This window comes from Ambystoma mexicanum, chromosome 1q (genome assembly GCF_040938575.1).
Source record: "Ambystoma mexicanum isolate Mex_15411 chromosome 1q, UKY_AmexF1_1, whole genome shotgun sequence".
Classification (NCBI taxonomy): Eukaryota; Metazoa; Chordata; class Amphibia; order Caudata; family Ambystomatidae; genus Ambystoma; species Ambystoma mexicanum.
Genome location: NC_090922.1, coordinates 30,548,394 through 30,570,466, shown reverse-complemented (window position 1 = coordinate 30,570,466; position 22,073 = coordinate 30,548,394). Strand labels below are relative to the sequence as shown.

Here is a 22,073-nt window from a genome sequence, read left to right as displayed (position 1 = left end):
TTTTACCCTTCCCCTTTTTCTGGTAATTAACTGGGGCCTGATGGGAATTGTATGACAACATTCAATGAACGCAGAGTGAAGGTAGGAAGAATTGAGGTAGGGTAGGGGGGAATACCATATTCCATCTTCAGGCACTCTCTCCCCAGTCCCCAAGGACTCCCTGCTCAGGTGATCCTCGCTAGTCCGCCCCCAGGTTCGGGATCCAAGAGCGATGGCCCTCCCCTGGCCACCTGAACAATGGATCCCAAGGGACTATCGGTGAGAACGCCCTCAGGTTTATCACACCATGCAACAAACTGAGTGGTGTGGGCTCCCTGCCTCTGTGCAGAGAAGCAATGCGGCTGTGGTTCTGGAGAACCACGTATCTCTGATGGCAGCTCATCTGGCCAGCAGGGAGAATGTGATTGTGGATGCTTTGAGCAGAGACTTTGCACGAGTTGGAGCTCTGTCATGAATCTCTGGAGGAGGTATTCTCCCATTTGGGGACTCCGTAAGTGGACCTCTTCGCTTCCATTGTGAACAGGAAGTGCAGGTGGTTCTGCCCCAAGGAATTTCCATGACAAGGCACTCTGGAGGGTATTGATGCTTGAGTGGGATTTCAAACTACTCTATGTGTTCCTGCTGATCCCTGTCTTCCTGCTAGTTCTCAAGAGGCTATTGTAAGGAAGACATGGTATCAAAGTAAGACAGACACAAGTGATCACATTTCAAGGGTGTTCATTAAACTGTAAAAATGGGTGAGATAAACGCCTAATCTAAACCTGAATCTAAGATGGGAGCAAGCCATGACCGTCAAATAAAAATAATACAGTCCTAGTGGAGTCTAGTCAAATAAACAGGGCCTGTACTAAAAGAAAACTATTGCCAATCCTTACCGCTATGCTACAAAAGAGTGTGGGATAATGTTCACAAGAAAAGAAAGAAGTGTTCACAAAATGATAAGTCAGGATGTTATGGGCGGGGTCTCCCTTCCCCACGTTTTTAGCACAGGACAAGGTGGGACTCTTGAGCACAGCAGACTTTTGTGTGATTCTCCAGCACAAGCTTATCGTCCCTTTTCTCTATATCGGGGCATTCTGTGTCCAAATCTCTTCTCATGCAAAGTCTCTTGCTTCAGAGGGCCTGATATGACAAAACCAACAAAACAAACAGTTCCTTCTGGTAACCTTCACGTTGGGGGGATTACTCTTCATCCTAGGACAAAGTGTCTATGTCGGGAAGGGGGGCAGTCGCCTATGGTTATTGGTAATATTTCTATTTGGCACATAGCCCGTTTGATCCGGGTGTATTAATTTACCAATAACCTTCTTCAGTCTATTTGCTAAGACAGCTGTCAATATCTTGCTGTCTTGATTCAGCATTGACAAGGGTCTGTAGGAGCCGCAGCTGTACCCAGGTTTATTAGGTTAGGGGAGCGGTATTATGACGGCCTCTCTTAGCGACTCTGGTAAGCTTCCCGTCTCTAACGCTTCGTTTAACATCTCTAACAATGGGGGGAGGATCTCTTCCATGTATACCTTGTAAAACTCGCTTGGGAGTCCGTCTGTCCCCGGGATTTTACTAGTAGGCAACTGCCTCACCACCTCCCCTAATTCTTGTAAGGTAATCGGGGCATCTAGTTCCTCTCTCTCCTCCTCCCTTATCTTGGGCAACTCTATATCCTCCAGCGTTTCTCTCATCATAGCGCGACTACTCTCACCATCGTCCCCGTATAATACCTTATAATAATCCACAAACGCTTGGTTAACTCCCTCCTGGGTGTCCTCAACGATACCATCTTCTCTCTCTATAGTCCTGATTGTGACTCTGGGGGTTTCACTTTTATATAACCACGCCAGAAGTCTCCCCGGTTAATCTCCTCCCGCATGCTGTCTCTCTACATATTTTTTATAATTGAGGTTACACAGTCTATCCCAATATTCTGCACATTTTTGCTGTAGCATGAGTGTCAATTCTAACTTCTCTGCTGTATCATCTTCGCCCCTTAAAGCCTCTTCAAGTTTCTCCTCCGTCGTCAATAGTTCAGCCAAAATCCCACCTTGTAGCCCCTTAGATTTAGCTATGGCTACCCCCTCATCACGACTTTAAAGGCCTCCCATAGTGTTCCCGCCGAGTCCACACTCCCAGTGTTTGTTTCAAAATAATTTACAATCTCCACCCTCAAGTCCTAAAAAAGGAGTCTCTCAAGGCTTCCGCTCGTAGACGCCATGTCGGGATCCTCGCTCTCGGGGGGCAGTATTGCCATTCGAGAATCGGGGGCGAGTGGTCCGAAAGGACCCTGGCTTTATACTCGATTTGTGTAATCTCCACTATCATTTCAGGTGATGTGAAGACATAATCCTGCCTCGTGGATAACTGCTGTGGGGCAGAATAATGTGAGTACTGCCTTTCCTGGGGGAGTCTCACTCTCCATGCATCCTCCAAACCAAAGTCACTCAGCAATGTCTGTAATGCTCTGGCCGCAGGGGGCGGTCTATCCATCTTCTCATCCGATCTGTCTACCCTCGGGTTCAGTACGCAGTTGAAGTCCCCTCCCCAGATCACCGCGCTTCCTACACATGCGCTCAGATTAGTACACAATGTTCTAATGTACACCGCTGTGTTCTGGTTCGGGGCGTACCTATTGACTATGATTATCTCCCTATTCTCCACCAGGCCCCTCAGTATAACCATCCTCCCATCTGTCTCAGCTACCACTTGCAATCGCTGAAAAGCGCCATGTGGTGCCACCCAAATAAGAACTCCCCTGGCATAAGCAGAGTACGATGAGCCCACCAGCACTCCCTTCCACTTCCCAGCAATCGTGTCCATTCTCTCCCGTGTAAGGTGGGTTTCCTGCAGCAATGCAATATCTATTTTTTGCCTGCGCAGGTACAACATAACTTTGTTCCGCTTTAAATAACTGTTGAGCCCCCGTACGTTCCATGTAACTATGTTAAGGTCACCCATGGCCTATACAAGTTCCATTCCTCCTCTCACAGGTGCAGTCTGACTCTAAATTCCAATCCGATCTGTATAGGCTTGTTTCCCATTTTAAACTCCCCAAACTTCCTGGTCCCCCCCTCCCGTCCCTTCCCCAACATCACTCTCTCAACTGTTGCCCAGCTCTATCCCTGGATCTCAGGCTCCCCCGCATCTAGCTCTTTCCGGTTCTCAGTGGCTAACCTACTACTACTATTACTACTACTACTACAACAACTATAATTCGGGGGGTAGGGTACTTTCGCCCTGCTGCTCCAATTTCACTTCGGGTTAACTACACATTGCTACACTATTTGCGTATATGTACCAGCTACTATATTCCAGTCCTTCAAATTTGTTACAGTCAGCGGTATCCTATCAAAAAATCAGCCTCACTTAGCCACACCCAATAATCTTAATCTTCATCTGGGCACCCCTGGGGTGCTCACTCTACGCCTTAACAGTATGCATACAGTATCCCAGTCACTTATCGTGTTCCTCTTGAGCCTCCTCCGTGTCTCGTTCCGGGCAGCCCTGCAGATCCAGCCATCTTGTTGCTTCTTTCATAGTATCAAAAAAATACATTTTGCTCTTGTGCACCGCCTTCAATTTCGCAAGGGTACAGAAGCATGTATTTTATCCCAGCCGCGCGTAGCCTCCTTTTGATTGCTACATAGTTGTACCATTGCCTCTGGACCAACATTGTGTAGTCCGGATACGCCGTGATGGTGCTTGAAGCCCTTTCGATTGTTCCACCTTTTCGGAAGTACTCCAGTATCTTCTCGCAATCTTTATAGTTCAATATTTTGGCGATTATAGCCCGGGGAGGGGCCCCTGGCCGTGGCCTCCTCATAAGGGCTCTGTGTGCGCGCTCCACTGCAAATCCCTGCGAGAGTTTTCCAGCCCCTATTCCTTGTAAGAGTAGGTTCTCAACGTAGTCTGTCGGATCCTGTCCTTCCTCTCCCTCCGGCAAGCCTACCACGCGGATATTGTTCCTTCTTGCTCTCCCTTCCGCTTCCTCTGCCCGAGACTCCAGGTTGGCTACCTGTTGTTTGAGTACATGGATCTCCTTTGCGTTGTTGGTGCTGGTGTCCGTGTTTGTTTTCACCGCACTTTCCAGGCTGCTCGTTCGTTCTGCCAGCCCCCTGACATCTTGCCTCAGCAAGGTGACTTCTATGCCTACAGCGTCTATTTTAGCCTCCAAGGAAGTACGCAGGTCCGACATCGCTATCCCCCATGAGTCTTTCAGCTCTGTGATGGCCGCTAGTATCTGATGGTTTTCAGTCGCTGCGGTGCCCTCCGCTGCTGCTATCGGGCCTTTGGGCGTTATGGCCGCAGGAGATTGTTGCGTTTTGGCAAAAATATCCATTGTGAATTGCTTATTCTTGTTCTTGCTCACGACCCCTCGCATCGCCATCCTGCGGCCTCCGTTATGAGCCTGAGGTTGCCTGAACTCGGGTGTGTCAGCCGTGCTTCTCTGTATCGATTCAGCGCCGATGTGGCTTCCCAACCATGGGGCGATTATCCTGGAGGAGCCCCGGCGTTATCTTATGTCTGCTGAGCCCTTACTCAAAATGGGTTGTGCCCTCCCACGTTTCAAAGTGTCTCTCCGTGTCCTAGAGACCACGCTTTCCATTTATGTGACCACCTAACTTCCAGGCTCCACGTAGCCTGCGCATCATTGTCTGTTTCCCCATCCACTTGAGCTCACCCTCCAAGTCACGCTTCTATGTGGTGGCGTCCACTGTTTACTCCTTGGCTCCTCAGGGGACAACTACCTCTTGTAGCCCTCCATTGTATCAACAGCTCCCTATATTATGCAGTTCCCTTCTGCCAGGAGCACAATAGCCCTTCAGTAGAGCCAGTTTAGTGTTTGTCCCCTGTGTGTTCCAGTGGACATTGCTGCTGGGTGTCCTTTTCCCACCCTCATCAGCCGCTGTAGTACTCTTTATGAAGCCGCTGTGCACCGTTCGCCACCTCTTGCAGCAGTCTACCGCTTATTAATCAGTGCCGTGCAAGCACTTCTTGCGTCCATCGGAGCGCGGCCCATCAGTTCCAGTGGCGCTGCGCAGGGTCGCTCTGCCTTGCTTTGCTTGGGCGCGCGCCTCGCGCCAACGCTGTGTCCCGGTGACCCCAGTCTGATTCCTCACGGGATCGCTCCTCTCGCAGTGCGCTGCTTGGGCTCCTGCAGCGTGCAAACAGGGACTGCACAGCGCTGCGTGCCAGCCCCTCGCCTCGTGCCCCCACTGTCCCTGGGCACTTGTCTTCCAGGTCGGCCCGCCCTCAGTGTGGTCTGCGTCGCAGGCCGACGTGACACAATGTAAGCACACGGCTTACCGCCGCGGGGGTTCAGCTTCGCCTCCGCTCGCCCTCCTCATTCTTTCCCCATGGCTGCCAGCTTCCCCACTACTGCCGCTCCGGGTGCTTCAGTTTCGTTTCCTTTGTTGTCGGCCATTTTGCAAAACAATGTATCCAGCAGCAGCCGTCTCCACCGAGCGATTCCTCCTGAATTCCACACACGAGGAACTCGATCTCCATACAGTGTGCAGAGCACACGTTCCCATGCATATGCTGTCAGTCTTGGACCCAATAGAGCGTTTTTGTAGGTAGTTTTCACGGATCATTTGTCGGATCCTTCGGAGCTGCCAGGAAGCACGTCCTACTCCATGGCTGCCAAGCCACGCCCCTTACTCACCCTGAAGGTGATTTTCCAGGTTGCCATCACTTCCGGTAGACAGGTGAGTATATACTTTTGCAATAACTTTAAAAGCCCCCTCTTTCAGTTTTATTGCTGAGGAGGCTTTTTCACCGTAGCCAAATGCCCTCACACACTCTCTGTGATCATCCTACCCATGGGCCTCATTACGAGGTCGGCGGTAAGCCGCTGGTGCTACCAGCAGTTTGTCGCCGACCTCGTACCACAGTTTCTGCCGCCTGTCATCCCGGTGCCACTGGGATATTACAAGTCCCCACAGCCCGGGATGTCAGTCAGCCGGCCAATCACCTCAGAGTGCATTTGGGTCTCCTAGAAGACTCAGCACAGGGAGTTTCGGGCACCTCCCTCACTTCCTGCCTACCCCAGACACCCTGGAGCCAGAGGCGGGCTTCACTCGTGAATCCCGTCAAAGACAAAAAGAACAAAGAGATGGGTCAGTTGACCCATACGCATAACATTTTCCAAATGTTTCGACGAATGAGGGCTTCTGCTGACCTCCCTCTGGTTTGGCCCCAGAGGATTCACTAGACTGACCTGGTTTCCCATGTGGCTTACCCTTCTTATGTTTGTGGCCCTTTTTTGGATGGGAGGTTTTAGAATTCTCTTTGTCATCTTTCTTGTGCTGCTTCCCCTCATCCTTTTTATGAGTGATCCCAGAATCCTTGTGAGTAGCACTTTGGCAACCCGCAAGTCAGCAGCTTTTGCTAGCTTCTTGGGATCAATCTCTTTTGAGTCAGCAAAGTGCGCTCTCAGCTCAGGAGAGTAGGCATAAATGATAGACTATCAAAAATAGATTTCTCATTCCTTCAAAGGAGTTCACTCTGTAACCCTTAACCCAACCATCTAGGTTTTTCAAACATTCACATACCTGGGTATGCCTAAGGGGTACCATCAGTCTTTCTGAGGGTCCTAAACCTCTTAAGGTACTGGGAAGGAGTTTTCCCAAATCTGGCGATCGACGCCAGCTTCACATTCTCATACTCCAATCTTTCAAGTTCCCCGACCTCCACTACAGTATTAGTTGCAACCTGGGGGAACCTAAACAAAAGCCAAGGAATCAACTGATTCCCTGCGAGACCCTGAATCCCATGATTGTATTCAAAAGCACCCAACCAATTCAAAATATCAAGTTTCACATGATGCATACTCACTGCTTCTTTAGGCAGGCGAGGCCTCTTGGGACTGGAAGACCTAGAGGACCCTGGGAGGGAAATATTGTCAAGAGACAATCATTTCACTTCAAGAGCATGTTGCATTTCCAATTCCCTGAGTTTGATGTCCTGATGTTTGGCTTCAACTTGAGCTTGCAACCTTTTAAATTCCAATTCAAGTCTCATTTCCTCAAGAGACACATACTCTGGACTCAGTGATGGATCTTGTGGGGTCCAGTGCACAAAGGTTGAGGCAAAAGGGCCTGCTGAGGCAAAGAGGGTCTCCCTTGCTGCGACTTCTCTCCCTCCTCTGACTCTTCTAAGACATTAGAGTGAGACTCTGAATTATCATCCTCATTATCAATGTCCACATTTTCTAGATTAGTAGATTCATTTTTCTTTCCTTTAACAGGGAGATTCCTGATCTTACACATTTCTTTCAGTTGTTCTACTCTTAGAATGAGTAGGGCTTCCTGCTTGAAGTTATCCATACTAGGCATGTTACAATTACTATTCCAGTGGAGCTTAGCCTTGTGAAGGTTTTTAGTTGGACAAAAGCAAAGCAAATATTCAATGTAACAACTCTACAATAGATCCTCACCACCTGACAACAGTGTTCGGCAAGATTGTATGCAGTACCCTGTGGGAGACTGCACCAGCCTTGTCTTCTTGGCAATAGTTAACCCAACCTTTGATATAAGCATGTACTACACAAGTTGGTAGCGTGACTGAGCAGCAAGGCTTATCTCAAGAGGGGTCAATGTGAGCTGTAAGGTTGTAACACAGAGTTTCAAAGTGACAGTTATTTAAATAAACACTTACATACAAGGCTTCTTGATAAACAATTATTAATTTATTTAACAATCAGTTGAATAAGCCTTCTTTAGAAGGGAGCAAAACAAGTAATATTGCAAAGTATACTTCAAAACACACTCTAATCAGATGATACCCATTGGGGATGGCACACAAACACTTCCTACAACATGATGCTACTACCACAGCCTGACCCTCCCTGGGGCTGCCAGCTCACACAGCTATGAAACTGGACTACCTAGACGCTCTTACTTCCCTCTACATTGGTTAGTTCCCTCCTTCCTTCAGCCTACCCTTTCTGTTTTCCTTCAAGGTCCTTCACTCTAACCTCTGCCTGCTCCAACTGGTCTCCCTCTATGTTCTTTAATGCTCTCGTCTCAGCACTCACATCTAATTCTACCTCATGGCTTTTACCTATTGGTGCCTTAACATTTGCCTTTCAAAGTCAAATCTGGGTGTTTCAGTGAATCAAATCTGGGTGTGTTTCTGTAAATCAAATTTTCTGTGTCTTGGAAAGTCAAATCTGGGTGTGTTTCTGTAAATCAAATTTTCCGTGTCTTGGAAAGTAAAATCTGGGTGTGTTTCTGTAAATCAAATCTGTGTGTGTTTCTGTACATCAAATATGGGTGTGTCTTGGAAAGTCAAATCTGGGTGTATTTCTGTAAAGCAAATCTGGGCGTGCCTCTGTAAATCAAATCTGGACGTGTCTCTGTAAATGAAATTTGGGCGTGACTTGAAAATTCAAATTTGGGTGTGTTTCTGTAAATCAAATTGGGGTGTTTCTGTCAATCAAATTTAGTGTGGTTTTGAAATTCAATTCTGGGTGTGTTTTTCACTTTACATCGGCCCTCAATTGGAACCTGCTAGCCCAGTGACTGCTCCATACCTCTGTTCTTGCATATTTCTCCTACTGCCTCCTCTCTCTACCTACACATGGCACTATCTGTTTCTCCTATCTACTCCAACTCCTTCTCTATCAACTATCCTTCCCTTGTCACTAAGTCTGGTAAGAATAAATTTAAAAAGGATATCTTGGCTTCCAATCCAGGTCTCCCCATCGCCAATACCTATTCCAGCGCCTCTGCCACACAAACCCTCACTGACATCCTCTTTTACGTTCCTTCACCAGATCTCTGGACCCCTCAGATGATCTCTATGCTCTGTCCTGTCTCCTCCTCTCCCATTAATGGTGGCACCCGCTGGGAACTCCGCACGCATATCTTTGACCCCTCCAGAGTCATCATTAATGTCCATCTAAATGGCACTTTTATGGTGCAAGGCCCTCGGGCTAATCTCCTCTTTGATTGGAGGTTCCCTCGCCTCATCAACTTACTCTCACCTCCAGCTGTCCCCTACTCTCTTCCCCTGGCTACCTTGCAACCCTCCACTTCCTCCTCTGCCCCATCTCAAGCTCCTTCCACACCTCCGCAGGGCGTACCTCTGATTTGTATCCCTCCTCGGAAGGTCTTTAAGGCTGGCAACCTTCTCCATCTTGCCACTCTCAACTCTCACTGAGCTGTAAAAGACTCCTCTGATATCTGCCACCCCCTAGAAGAACTTGACCTTGCTGTCCTCGGTCTCACCGAGACGTGGTTCATGGCCAGCTCTGTCACGTGTTTTGACATTCTCCTCCTTGACGGCTACAAGATCCTCTCAGCCCCCAGATCCAACCGGCCTGGAGGGGGTGTAGCACTGATCTTCCCTGAATGTATTCCTGCCTCTATCCCCACTCAGGCCTACTCCTCCCTCGAATGCCTAGTCTGCAGGCTCTCTCTCTCCCCTAGTCACTCTCTTACTGTTGCTACTCTCTACCAGCCCCCTGGCCAAAGCACCTCTTTTCTCTGAGTGGGAAGACCTCTCCTCCTCCCTCCTGGCCTCAACCACTCAACTCCTCCTCCTTGGTGACCTCAAAATCCATCTTGATTCTACCTGCCCATCATCTGCACTCTTTCGCGACCTCTGCAATTCACTTTCCCTCTCTATCCTTCCCTCCGGCCCGACTCACTCTGCTGGTCACACACCTGATGTCTTGATCTCCTCCAGCCTCCCCCTCTCTGCCCCCTTACCACTCCTCTCTCCTGGAGTGATCACTGCCTCCTCTCCTCACATCTTTCAATCTCCTCCCCCCAAGCCAAGTCTACTCCTAGATTGCCACCCACCTTCTCGGATATCCGGCCCATGAAGCGTGCATCAGTCGAGGCCTTTGCAACCTTCTCCCCCCCTCCTTCACCCCAGGCTGACTCACACCCGAACACAGCCCTGTCCCTTCTCTACTTCTCTATAACTGCTACTCTTGATGCTCTTGCCCCTGTCACGCGGATCCGTTTGAAGTCCAAAGCCAAGTGCAATTCTTGGTATGACTCTGACCTAGCTACACTTAAACTTAAATGTAGGGCAGCAGAGAGGAAATGGAGGGATTCTTGCTCATTCTCTGACAAACTGGCCTGCCGCCTGCTCCAACGGCAATACCGAATCGCTGTCCGCACCAAGAAGAGAGTCCACATACAAGCCTGCAATCATTGCGGCATCTAACAATTCGGCCGATCTCTTTAAAATCTGCAAGGAGCTGGCCAACCCTGCTGCAGTCTCCACCCCTCCTCTCCCAGGCTCTTTTCAATTCCCTTGCCTCTCACTTTAGCTCTAAAATCCAGGACATCCTGTCCACCCTCTCCTTCGCTCCCCTTCCTCTTCCCTCTCGGCTTGCTGACCCTCCCTCAGCTACCCCTTCCCCCTTTGTCCTCCTTTCCTCCTTTCCTCTTTTCTCCCCTGATGAGGTAGCTATACAAGTCCGATCTATGAAAACCTCATCAAAACAGGTCCTTCCCTGTTCCTTTAAAACCATTAAGGACCACATCGACACCCTTGCTCCAGCTCTTGCTGATTTCTGCAACCTCTCCTTTTCCTCTGGCTCATTCCCCTCCCCTCTTAAGCACTCCTGTGTACATCCACTTCTCAAGAAATCCACAGCTGACCCCTCATGTCTGGCCAACTATCGCCCAATTTCCATTACTCCCTTTTTGGGTAAGCTCCTGGAAAAGCTTGCCATCTCTCAGCTTAATCTTCATTCCGACTCTGTTGGCTCACTCCACAATCACCAATCTGGCTTCAGAGCTGGCAGAAGGACAGAAACTGCACTCCTGAACATCTGTGAAGACCTGCTCTCCAACCTTGACTCAAACATTCCCTCTGTCCTCATCCTACTTGCTCTCTCCTCTGAGTTCGACACGGTCAACTATACCACCCTTCTCAATCGTCTCTATGACAACCTGGGTATCACTGATCAGGCTCTGGCCTGGATGACCTCTTTCCTTTCTGATCGACCCTCCCAGGTACAACTTCCTATCTTCTATCTCCCTATCCACCTGTGGTGTCCCGCAGGGGTCTAACCTCTCGCCCTGGCTTTTCAACCAATACCTGGCAACTCACCTACTGCATTTCCATTTTCTGCTCAAATTTCCAGTGCTATGCTGATGACACCAAACACATTTTCAGGCTTCCTTCAGCCACCTCCTCTCCTTCCCTCATCTCTGATTGTCTAAATGCCATTCAAAATTGGTATGCCGTCAACGATCTTGGTCTAAATGTCAACAATATGTAAACAAAAAAGAACATGGACCAATAGAGTACAGATGACAGAATTCTGTTTGGTTTACAGAAGGATTTCACACAGAATATGATTTTATTTACATAACACAAACGAAGAATTGCTTATTAATATCTTGCATACTAAAAAAAGGGGGGCTCAACCTATACCCAGCTTCTCCTCTCATACATCATTCATACACAACTCGTACATACCGTCATCATACTAACGTATATTCAAAAAGAAAGAAAAGACAAATTGCCCTAAAACATATACATTAATTCTTGATTTTGAATACAACACTCATGTGTTACAGATGTGTTTCTTGGTGATTATTACAAAGAGTTTTTTCTTGTTGACACGTATTTCGGTTGTAGACTAAATGGTGGGCAGGGAACACCTTGCCCCTGGTATTCTGAACAACCTTCCTCAGGACAGAGTACAACTATTGAATGTGAGTTGCCTCGTGATAGGTGGATGAGCCTCTGGATCTACAAATGTGAAAAAAAGGGGTTCAACTCAGTTACCCTGTCATCTTCATTTATTTCTGAACATTAAATGTTATCGAACTAGCAGCCATAATCTTTATGTTGCTAAAGTCAAGACTCACCTCCACTGTGTATATTCAGCGGGTGGTGGCTTGATAATGGGATCCATCCCTCTGTTCAAATTGTCTGTGTCGGGGTGTGGTCGTGTACTGCATTCGCACACCTGCAGAGCAAGAAACAAGCATATATACAGTTATTTATGTGTCTGTATTCAAAGCCCTTTTTGTCATTTATATGTACATGAGGTTTTTATTTACCCCCTACAGTGGGGAATACTCCCAGGAAAGTGGTATATATAGTGTGTGCTTTTTGGCACTATTGGGACTGTTGACGAGTCTCCAATTGCGGAAAAACCTTATGTCATTTTCTATCAATATCCCGGTTATGGCATCTAATGATATATCCCCCTGCAGTGGAAGAAAACAAACACCAAGGACTAATGTAGCATTTGTAACCAATTACATACCGTGCATATTCAAGATTACAAAAGGGGCTACTCACGGTGTTGCCCTAGGCCTCCACATGTGGTGGACGGGGTAGGCGTAGGGAGAAAATGTGTGTGTATATATATATATATATATATGTCCCAGTCGTGGTGCCAAAAAGTCCCGGTCTAAACCGGCCAGAATGCCCTTACTAACAGTGTATTTGTAGAATGCCAAAGTTCATCCCGTTCTATATGAGGTGTGGAGGAAGAATCTTACCTAAATCGCGCGAGAAAAATGCAGCGTTCGTATGCGCGTCAGGAGAAGAGCTGGAACAAATCCCTATTTCATTGTTTACCTAGCTGTTGCTAGGTGCGGCCGACGTGGTGTTCGAAAAAGCCGGCTGCTGCGGACGTGACGTTGGAATGCTTACACAGCATCCACGTCACAGAGCGCGTGTCTGTGCTGAATTGTAAAGAAAAATGTATAATGCCCCAAACGGTAGTAAGGAGTGTTTCTGTATAGATGTACAAGTCCGAGTGAGGGCAGTGTCACGAGTGAGTGCCCTTTAAGACACCTCACTCGTGAGGTGGACGTGACAGGCGGATGTGACGTGGTGAGAGGCAGGGGTGTGCGGGGAAAGCACTTGCCGGTTAGGAGAGGAATAAAGAAGTTATACTCCACTCTGCTGGCTCCTGTCCGTTCTTTGGGGCCCTCCGCCCCTAACAGGCAGAAACAGAATTCCAATTATCTATACCTCGCCCAGTGGAATTTTGGGGCGTGTAGTTCCAAAAATGACTTGGACAAAGGAAAATAGGAAAATATTTTGGGAGTTTTATGCACACTGTCCCCACTGTGGGGCATATGGTGCACAAGAGGTGTATAATCATCTAGCCAAGCGGTAAGGTGTGTTTCTAAGTAGATGTGCCCACCCGGATCTGAGCAGAATGGAATATCCAAATGTCTAAGCCTCGCCCGCTGGAATTGTGGGGCATGTAGTTCCAAAAAATGATGGACTAGGAAGAAGAAAAGAAATCCTGGGAATATTTAGCACACTGTGTTGGTAATCCATGTAGTATATCCTCGTCCGGTATAATTTTTATGGGACGAAGTTGGAAGAAATACGTGAAGGTGCCGGCAGGTCAGACCTGCTGGGAGCACCGGCCCCTGCAGGCATTGTCATAGTCTGGCGGTCCGGAAAGGGTGCTGGTACGTTGCTGTCGGCACCCTTATTTCCAGACCGCCAGACCTGGAATGAGGCCTGTCTTTTCCCAGGTCCTCATGTAGGCCCATTTTCTTTTTCTTGAAGTTCAGTAGAATACGATATAAAGTAGATATCAACCATTTGGTTGAGGTGTTGCTGACAGCAAATCTTTTGATGGCCGTCAACTGTCTCGTTGCTGCCAATTGTATTCCTTCATTTTGGACCCAATGCCTAGCCTGGTGGTATTGGAAGTGGTCTTGCTCCCTCAGGTGATAAGCTTGCTTACTCTCTACAAATGTTTTAACTACCCCATTCCTAAATAGGTCTGAGATGCACCAACTTCTATTTTCCCTCCAACCTCGGAAGGCCCCCCTGTCTTCTCATAATAAGTGTGTTTCAGGTTTAGAAGTGTGCATTCAGCTTTGTTACCTGCTAAATAGTTTATTTGGCCTCTCAGTGCTCTTATCTTCCCGAGAACTCTTTTGGAGCACCCCCTCCATAAATGTTACTTCCAGTTCTTTCAGTTCTGTACTTTGCAATATGAGTGCCTAGAGATAGGAACTTCCCATCATCACAGCTTTAAACGCGCCCCATGTACGATTAAAGGTTGCGTAACATGGTAGATTATGAGTAAAGTATTCCTTAACATGCGTCGCTATTTCAGTCGTGACTACTGGATCCCTGAGGAGATGTTTAGGAAAGGACCATGTGTGGTGGGTGACCATTGGGTTAGCCAGGTTAAGTGGCAGGCTAATCGGGGTGCGGTCTGATATCGTTATATCCTTTGTTTGTACATCTGATTTTGAACCTCTTAACGTATGGGCTACAAATATGTAATTAACCCTAGTTTAGATTCTATGCACATGTGAAAAGAATGAGTAGTCTTTAGTCCCTTCGTGTGTTTCCCGCCATGTATCAAAAATGTCAAGATTCACCATCCATTGTTTGAGCCTTTCTGAGGTCTGCACGCCTTATGCCTTATCTGGAATGATCCAGATATTTATCCATAATCATATTCAGGGCACCACCCAGCATGATTGCTCCTTTCGCAAAGATGGCAAGTTCAGGTAAATGATTCATCACAAAGTCAGGCCTGGCTGCTGAGAGGCTGAAATATAAGGAGTGAGATTTGTTGGATGAGGTCCTGGACTTGCTCCCCTCGGCTCAGAGTCCTGCCACCAAGGTCATTTAGGCCTGTAAATGATTACATTTTTGGCTTGGTACCGGGAGAGGGATCTGGATCCTTTTACTTGTCGCACATGCTCTCTACTAGATTTTCTGCTTTCCTTGTCCTGGAAGGGGGCCTACTGATTGAAACTGGGAAGGGATACCCTGCCACTATAGTTCTTCATGATCTCCACAGTTATGCAATTCTTGTGGGAATTGTGTAATCAGTTTTCCCCACGCCAATTTGTTGTCCTGGCATGGGATTTAAATTTAGTGTTGACATTTCTTATTAGCGCTCCTTTTGAGCACCTACAATCCTGTTCTTTATCGAGGGGATATCGAGGCAACTTTTCTCAAGGTAAAACAGTGTCTCGATGATGTCAGCAGGTGGATGTTGGTGAATCGGCTCCAGCTCAATACGATTAAAACGGAACTGGCGCTGTTTGGACCCAAATTGACAAGGGGGGTCCTGGGAGTCTCTCTGCCAGACATTAGTCCTGGTTACGAGAGACTTACCCAGAGTGTTTAGCTCACTATCTTTCACAGAGAAGAAATATCCCAAACATATCAGTCTTTGTCCTGCCCTGGGGCAGTCCAGCACCGAAATGCTAGGAAATTCTCCTCTGAACAAGAGTACCAACAGCATCCCCAGACACGTGTTTCGGTCTGGTTGGACCTCATCAGTAGGGAGGAGCTGTGCCTCTCTAAGAATAGTGAGCAAGGGGTCCACGTCTGGATTCCCCTAGTAACTTGGGGTGAGACCCAAAGATCTGTTCCAGGCAGTTAAAAGTTCTTTCTCCTCCAGCCTCCGTGGCGCTGAGTTTAGGTTTGCCTCGAGAATTAACGTTCTAAGTTGTATCTGGCAGGACAACCTTGGTAGTGAGGGACAGGTAAGCGCTAAAGTGCAGGCTGTGTTCTATTCCCTGCGACTGTTAAGCCAGGTTCTGCCTTTCAATTTAGATGAAGACTATGCTATTGTGGTGGGGGCCATGGTGAATGCTCACTTAGATTATTGTAAGAGTCTTTTGGTGGCCTTTCAGCCAAACAGCTGCAAAGGCTTAAAAAGCCCAAAATGCGGCTGTCAGAATGGTTTGCCGGCCGGGGAAATCTGCTCATGTATCGCCCACTCTTCAATCACTTCATTGGCACGCTGCAAAGCACTGGATAAAATTCAGGGAGGCATGTTTGATTTTTAAATGTCTAAACGGACTTGCTCCTGATTATTTGAGTGCTAAACTCAGTTATTACCAGCCTATCGGGCGGCTACCATCAGAAGATCAGCTGCTGTTGGCTATGCCCTCGTCAGCATTGGTCTCAAGAGGAGATAGAAGGTTTGCAGTTTTTGGCCCAAGGCTATGGAATGGTATCCCCCGAGATATCAGAGCCCTCAAATCTTAACATCAGTTTCGTCGCGCTCTCAAAATCTTCCTTTTTAAATAAGGGACCATGGGGAGAACTGGGTGGGGGCTCTGTTGTTTGATTAGGAGGGATTCCCGTTGTATGGTTCTTGATGGCTTGTTTATGTTCCAGCTGCGCCTTTATACGGTTCAGTCCATTCTAAGCGCTTTATAAATAAATCAAATCATAATCTTTAAGGTTATTTTCCTGGTGGCCATCCCTTCAGTTAGACAGGTGAGTGAGCACCAGGTGTTATCTATTAAACCTCCTTTTTTATTTTTCCCCCAACGAGAAGGTGATGTTCCGAGTGAGACCATTCTTCCTCCAGAAAGTGGTCTCACACTTCCATCTCTCTCAAAAGATCCATCATCTTGTCGTTTTTCCTCTGCCTCATGCTTCCAAAGCAGGCAGCATTTCCATTGGCAGGAGCCGGTGTGGGCCTTCAGCTACTACGTCTCTCAGACAAGGGATGGCAGGAAAGATGACTAGCTTTTTGTGGGCTATGCTGGTGCCCTTGCTGGCAGAGCTGCAGCCAAACACCTTGTTGTAGTGGATCATCCTCTGCATTTCTGATTCTGGACATCTGTCAGGCGTCTACATGGGCCTCGCTACACATGTTCACCAAACATTTTTACTTGCATTCCTAATTGGGGCAGGATGCTCATTTCAGTAGAGTGGTCCTGCAGAGCTTTCTGGTATAGGTGTGTCCTTGCTCTACTCCCTCCTCCATGTCTACATACTGTTTGTGAGTCTATCTTACATGAGGAATCCATGGGAGGATACAATCCATTACAATAGCAAGTTACGTTGGTTCTGTGGTCCCTCAGAGTCGGAGTACTAGGGGGAAAAAGGTGGAACTGGGGTCACTGGGTCAATGAGCGTGTTGCTTCGAGATATATATATATATATATATAGGCTACAGCGTCATGTCTGGTGTAGGGCATGTTGAGGCATCAATCAGAGCCGCCTGTGACCGCAGGTGGCAGAAAGGTTTTCCGAAGAGCAGCTGCACATTGAGATATATATCCTAGATGAGGGATCCATGGAAGAGAACATCCATCAGAAAGAACTAATGAACATCCATCAGAAAGTAATGTGTTCTGTTCTTCTTGTCTTAGTGTTTAAAAATGTGAACACATTTATGTACACTAGTCTATGCAAGACCTTGGGTTGGGGGTGTCAGTATTTTAAAGATCCTGCTTCGATCTGGGAAGGGTTATTTTTTGGGTATAGTTGGTGCTATTTGAGAGTACCTTAGTTCCACAATTACTGATTGTCAAGCACTGCATGCTTGTTAAGGAATAGGAAATGTTTTTGAATCTAGGCGGCAATGCTTTTGTTTTGGTGAGTTCGACCCTTGTCAGGGTGGTATTACATAACCCTTCAATAAGAAGTTATATTGGAGAAATAAAATTTGCTGCATTAATATGTGGCCTGATACAAAGAGGTGTATAAAGATCTTGCACCAATGGATTTTGGGATCCAGTAGAAATGCCTGCCTGTTCTGGAGTCATTGGCCATATTCACAGTGGTTGGAGTGGTATTTCTACAAAGTGTCCTATGACTGGTGGATTTTAGTTGATTTTCCACATTGGAAACACAAAGAAGTTAGAGCCATGCGTGTGGCCTGTGTTCAGAGTCATTGGGCCTCATTATGACTCTGGCGGTAGCCGTGCCGGTAAATACCAGCACGGTTGCCGCCTGAGTCATTTTTTTTCCGGCACCCAGTCATTGGGACTTATTGGGACATTACAGCCCCGGCGGTCCCAGTAATTCCCCATTGCCGGGTTCCGGAAAATATTACTCCCCATTCCCATTTGAGTCCCATTGGACTCAGTGGGAATGGGGAGGATGGATGCACCGGCACCATTCATGAATGGTGCCGGTGCCTCCGTCAAAGTCTGCGAGCGGGTGCCGTTCCGCCCGCCATGTCAAACATGGCGGGCTGAAAGACACCCGCTCGCAGAACTCGTAGTTTGCCAGTCCGGAAAACAACGGTACCGGCAAGCTTACCGGTACCGTTGTTTCCGGACCGGCTAACTTGTAATGAGGCCCATTGTACCTTGTTATTGCTGTAACCTAATATTCCTGTATAATTGTTGTGGCTCCGCTATTCTCATTTTCGGAGTCCTGAGTATGTTGGGGAATGTGTTGCCTTTGAACTTCTTCCAGCTCAGCAGTCTAGAACACTAGTGTTATGGACACTAAAACACCTTTCAGCACTACTAATCCTCCTGTTTTAGATGCAAGGTGTTTATGCACTGTGGCAGTCTTCTGCTGAGATTAGTATGGCAGGAACAATAGCTGGCATCTGTTGCAAAATTAATGATAATCAAGTAAACCTTGTTATATGTGAAATCTTAGCGTGTTTGATATTAAGTTAGCACGTTCTAATTTTACAATTTGCAAAAACAAGCCATAGCAAAAAAGGATTCCAGTAATGTATGGTATGCTTTGTTTTAGCAACGTTTTTAAACGTATCTTTTTTTGGTATTTTCACAGATCATGGATGGCCCAGGACAAAATGAACCTGATTTGAAGAATTCAACCTCTCCCCGCTTCTGTGATGAAATAAAGAAACAGCTGCCTCTTTATTCAACATACTTCACTCAAGTGTTTAAGAACAAAACATTCCACGTTTATAAGCTGTCCAAAAAGAAATTATTTTAATTTTCAATAATGGTAACATGTTTAAAAACACTTAAAGGTGGTTTCTGAACGTTACTTTTTTCTATAGTACAGTATTTTAAACTGACTAATGTTGTTTAATTCGCCATATCTCTCACTGTAGTTTAATTGTCTGTGGAAGTTTTAAGTACAACAATAACTGAGAATTATATTTGAGCTCCTTCAAGAAATAACGAAGTACAGGCTGCATAAATTAAATGTTGCTATAGATTGCCTGGGACCCACCATTTATAGCCAAGTTAAACGAGGGTTTGTTATTTTGATGAAACTTTAATATGGATACTGTCATACATAATCTATAATTAATTTCTCGTTCTCAAAGACCTCTCTATTTCCAAATTAAAAGTAAAAAATATGTTTTTGATTAACTCTTCACCATCAGCCTTTCTTGGTTGCTTCGAATCTAATCAATATATCAATAACAGTTGGACCATACTCAATCTAGAAATATATTAGCAAAGATTATAAGAACATACAGACCTACCCACAGTTAATTAAAGGCAAGTATTTGTTATGGAAAAGTTGATTTATACAATTTTGCAAGATACTAAAAAATCACTCAAGTAACAAAGATCAGGTATATCCAGACATGGGGAGGTCAGTATTAGCAAACATCCCTTAATCCGACAAATATTGAAATGGGCAGATAGGGTGGCCTCCACTGGGACACAGGTAAATGACTGAAACCCTTCTAGGGCTCATGCCCTGGAATGAAATATTGGCATCCCCAAATGTCACTCTGGAATCATCTTTCAGTAAATGGTACCACTTTGTGGCCCTAACCGACCTTAATCCAAGCAAACAACCCTGGGTCTCACAAAGCATGTTGGTCTACTGGAAGAGGGGCAAATGAAACAAAATGTGTTATTGATTATATTGTGACCATCTTGCAATGGCATATCTGCATGTCCCTTTAAACCTGATGTCAGTTGCAATGGCATATCTGCATGTTCCTTTAAACCTGATGTCAGTTTTCTGTGACCTTTGTCACAAGGAATGCTTCAACCTTAAGTTTGGTAGAGAGATGACACATGGTTGGTTTTTACAGAAAATCTGAGAATTTGCTCAAAGCCTCAAGTGAATTTATGGTTGCCGTACTACATTGCACTGAGCTTAGCCCAACATGGACCCTCCCAACCCTTTCTAAATATTTTGCATTGTATTTTCAGATCTCCCTCCTATGTGCATACAAGGGCAGTCCACAGCCATATCCAAAGTTGTCCGCTCTTGTTCACAAAGCCAGACCACCCATGGTCTTCAATCCCATCCATCTTTGAAATACCAAGGAGGGCCTTGCAATGGAAGGTTGCATATTTGTTTAACGAGAGTCTGATCCAAAAATGCAATAGCTGCTTACTCTCCCCAACTTCAATTTTAAAAAAGTACATTTATTGCCATTTTCAACAATTGTGAAACTCCCTCAACCCTCACTCCATGACCCGCCCCTACTCCTCCCAAAGCAGCAACAGTGAACAAGTGGATATTTGATCAGGACAGCCAAATCACGCTGTCATGGTGCAGGCACCCAAAACCCTGAAACTGGTGAGGCCATCCCGGACTTTGGCCCCCTTTGGGGGCTTATCAGGCCCCAGCCAGGCTCACCTGGACTCAGTCCTGGCGCCGCTGGCGCCAGGATTATGGAGGTGTTAGTTACATGGTCCATTAACTTGGCTCTGAGAGGCTGAGCCATTCAATTCAGGGTGTGGCCTGGAACTACTTTACCTGAGAGAAGGGATACGGAGAAGAGGACTATTTTCTTGGAACTACTTGCAAGGCTATTTAAACCGCACCCAACAATCTGAACACACTTTGCGTTATTCTGCACTCCTGCAGAGTAACGCTCCCCGTGTCAGATCAGTTCTTGCTTCCTTCTGCCTCGCCCGTCCAGAGTCTTCCATCCATCGGCACCTGCAAACAGAGAATAACCAGAGTTATTTAAGCATCGTAGGCCTTACCTACAGTACATCCAGATCTCATGTCTTGCTTTCCCACGGACCGCCGTATCTGCAGAACAGAACGAAAAGCACCCTCTCGGGTAGCTACTCACCTGATCGGCCCGCTCCAGGAACTTCATTGGACAGTTCTTCACTCAGCAGCGCGCCGCAGCTCGACACCACCACACGGATCTTCGATTTTTCTTCCTGGACTCGCGTCGTACCTGCTGAACAGAAAAGGACAAACTGGTTATTCGCATGTAGAAAAGGAAAGCTACAGAGGCGAACATTTGCGCGCCCAGCACAGCACAATACTTACCGGCAGGAATCCTGAGCATCATTGTCAGGAGGGTCATCCATCATCCGAAGGTCGCTTAACGCTGCACCTGTAAGACAATAACGGACATTAGTTACCTTGAACAGAAAGACTTAAAGGCAGTCATTCCAAGCAGTTATTGGAATAGAGACTTACCTGCTTACTCCCGGGCCTTCTACTTCAGCAACTTCCTTCGGATCAGTGACGTAACTCGATTCAGGAAAGACTGTGAACCGCGCCCCTGCCAGAGTGTGCAGGACGGAGAGCTCGCCCATTAAAAAACAGAGGTGAGCCAGAAGAAGTGAAGGATAGACCGGAAGGAGGTGAAACCGCTGACCAGCTCCCTTCCGAAGCTAATATCTTGTTTGGACTTGCAGGCTAACATCTCCTGAAGCAAGGACTAAGGGGAGACGCAAGCTAGCATCACCAGCCAAGCAGAGCAGCATCAGGACAGACAACACCCTACGCACACGAGCACGCCCCCGTGGAGACCAGGTGAGCATGACACACACACATTGACGTCTTCAAACCAAACCCAACACCCATAGTCTCTGTGGACACATGGCTTCCTGAAAGGCATTGCAAAGAAACGGCAGAACCACATCCCAGTCCGCCTAGAAGTTTTGATGGTCTCCCTGAATCGAATAGGTCACCCGCTCCAACACAACAAAGTTCCAGATCTTGGCCATCCATTCCTGTTTTGTATGGATAACACTACTTTTCCATTTCTGTGCCACCAGTAACCGGTCTGCCATGCTAAGAATCATGTAAATTTTGCTCTGTGCCATGGATGCTAATATCTCAAGGACTTCTCCCATCCCCAATATAACCTTCTCAAAATCTCTGTGGATCTGAGACCCAAACATCCCTTTCATAGCCGCATTAACCAAATCCCAAAAGGGCTGTATACCACTGTATTTCCACCAAATGTGTTCCCAGGTCCCAATCTATCTGCACCCACTCCAGCATTGATTGGGTATTGCCGGGTGGCATTTACGTAGCTTGTCAGGGATAAGGTGCCAGTGCACCATTACTTTGATCCACATCTCCTGGATCTGAATTGCCCTTTTAAGGTTAGGTGTACTCCCCCATAATCAGGCCCATTGATTCCCTTCTATTGTGTGGCTCAGGGTGGCCTCCCACTCTTTCATGTATGGGCAATTCGGTAA

General features: G+C 46.9%; 1 protein-coding gene across 1 annotated transcript in view; it reads left to right on the top strand.

The window, feature by feature from the left end:
- DPY19L3 (dpy-19 like C-mannosyltransferase 3) overlaps positions 1-18,784 on the top strand; it is a 2,003,695-nt gene extending 1,984,911 nt beyond the window's left edge. Inside the window, exon 19 of the mRNA XM_069635451.1 lies at positions 18,469-18,784. Within this exon, the coding sequence (XP_069491552.1) occupies positions 18,469-18,636 (168 nt within the window). The 3' untranslated portion in view covers positions 18,637-18,784. The remainder of the gene's footprint in view (positions 1-18,468) is intronic.
- Positions 18,785-22,073: the final 3,289 nt, after the last annotated feature.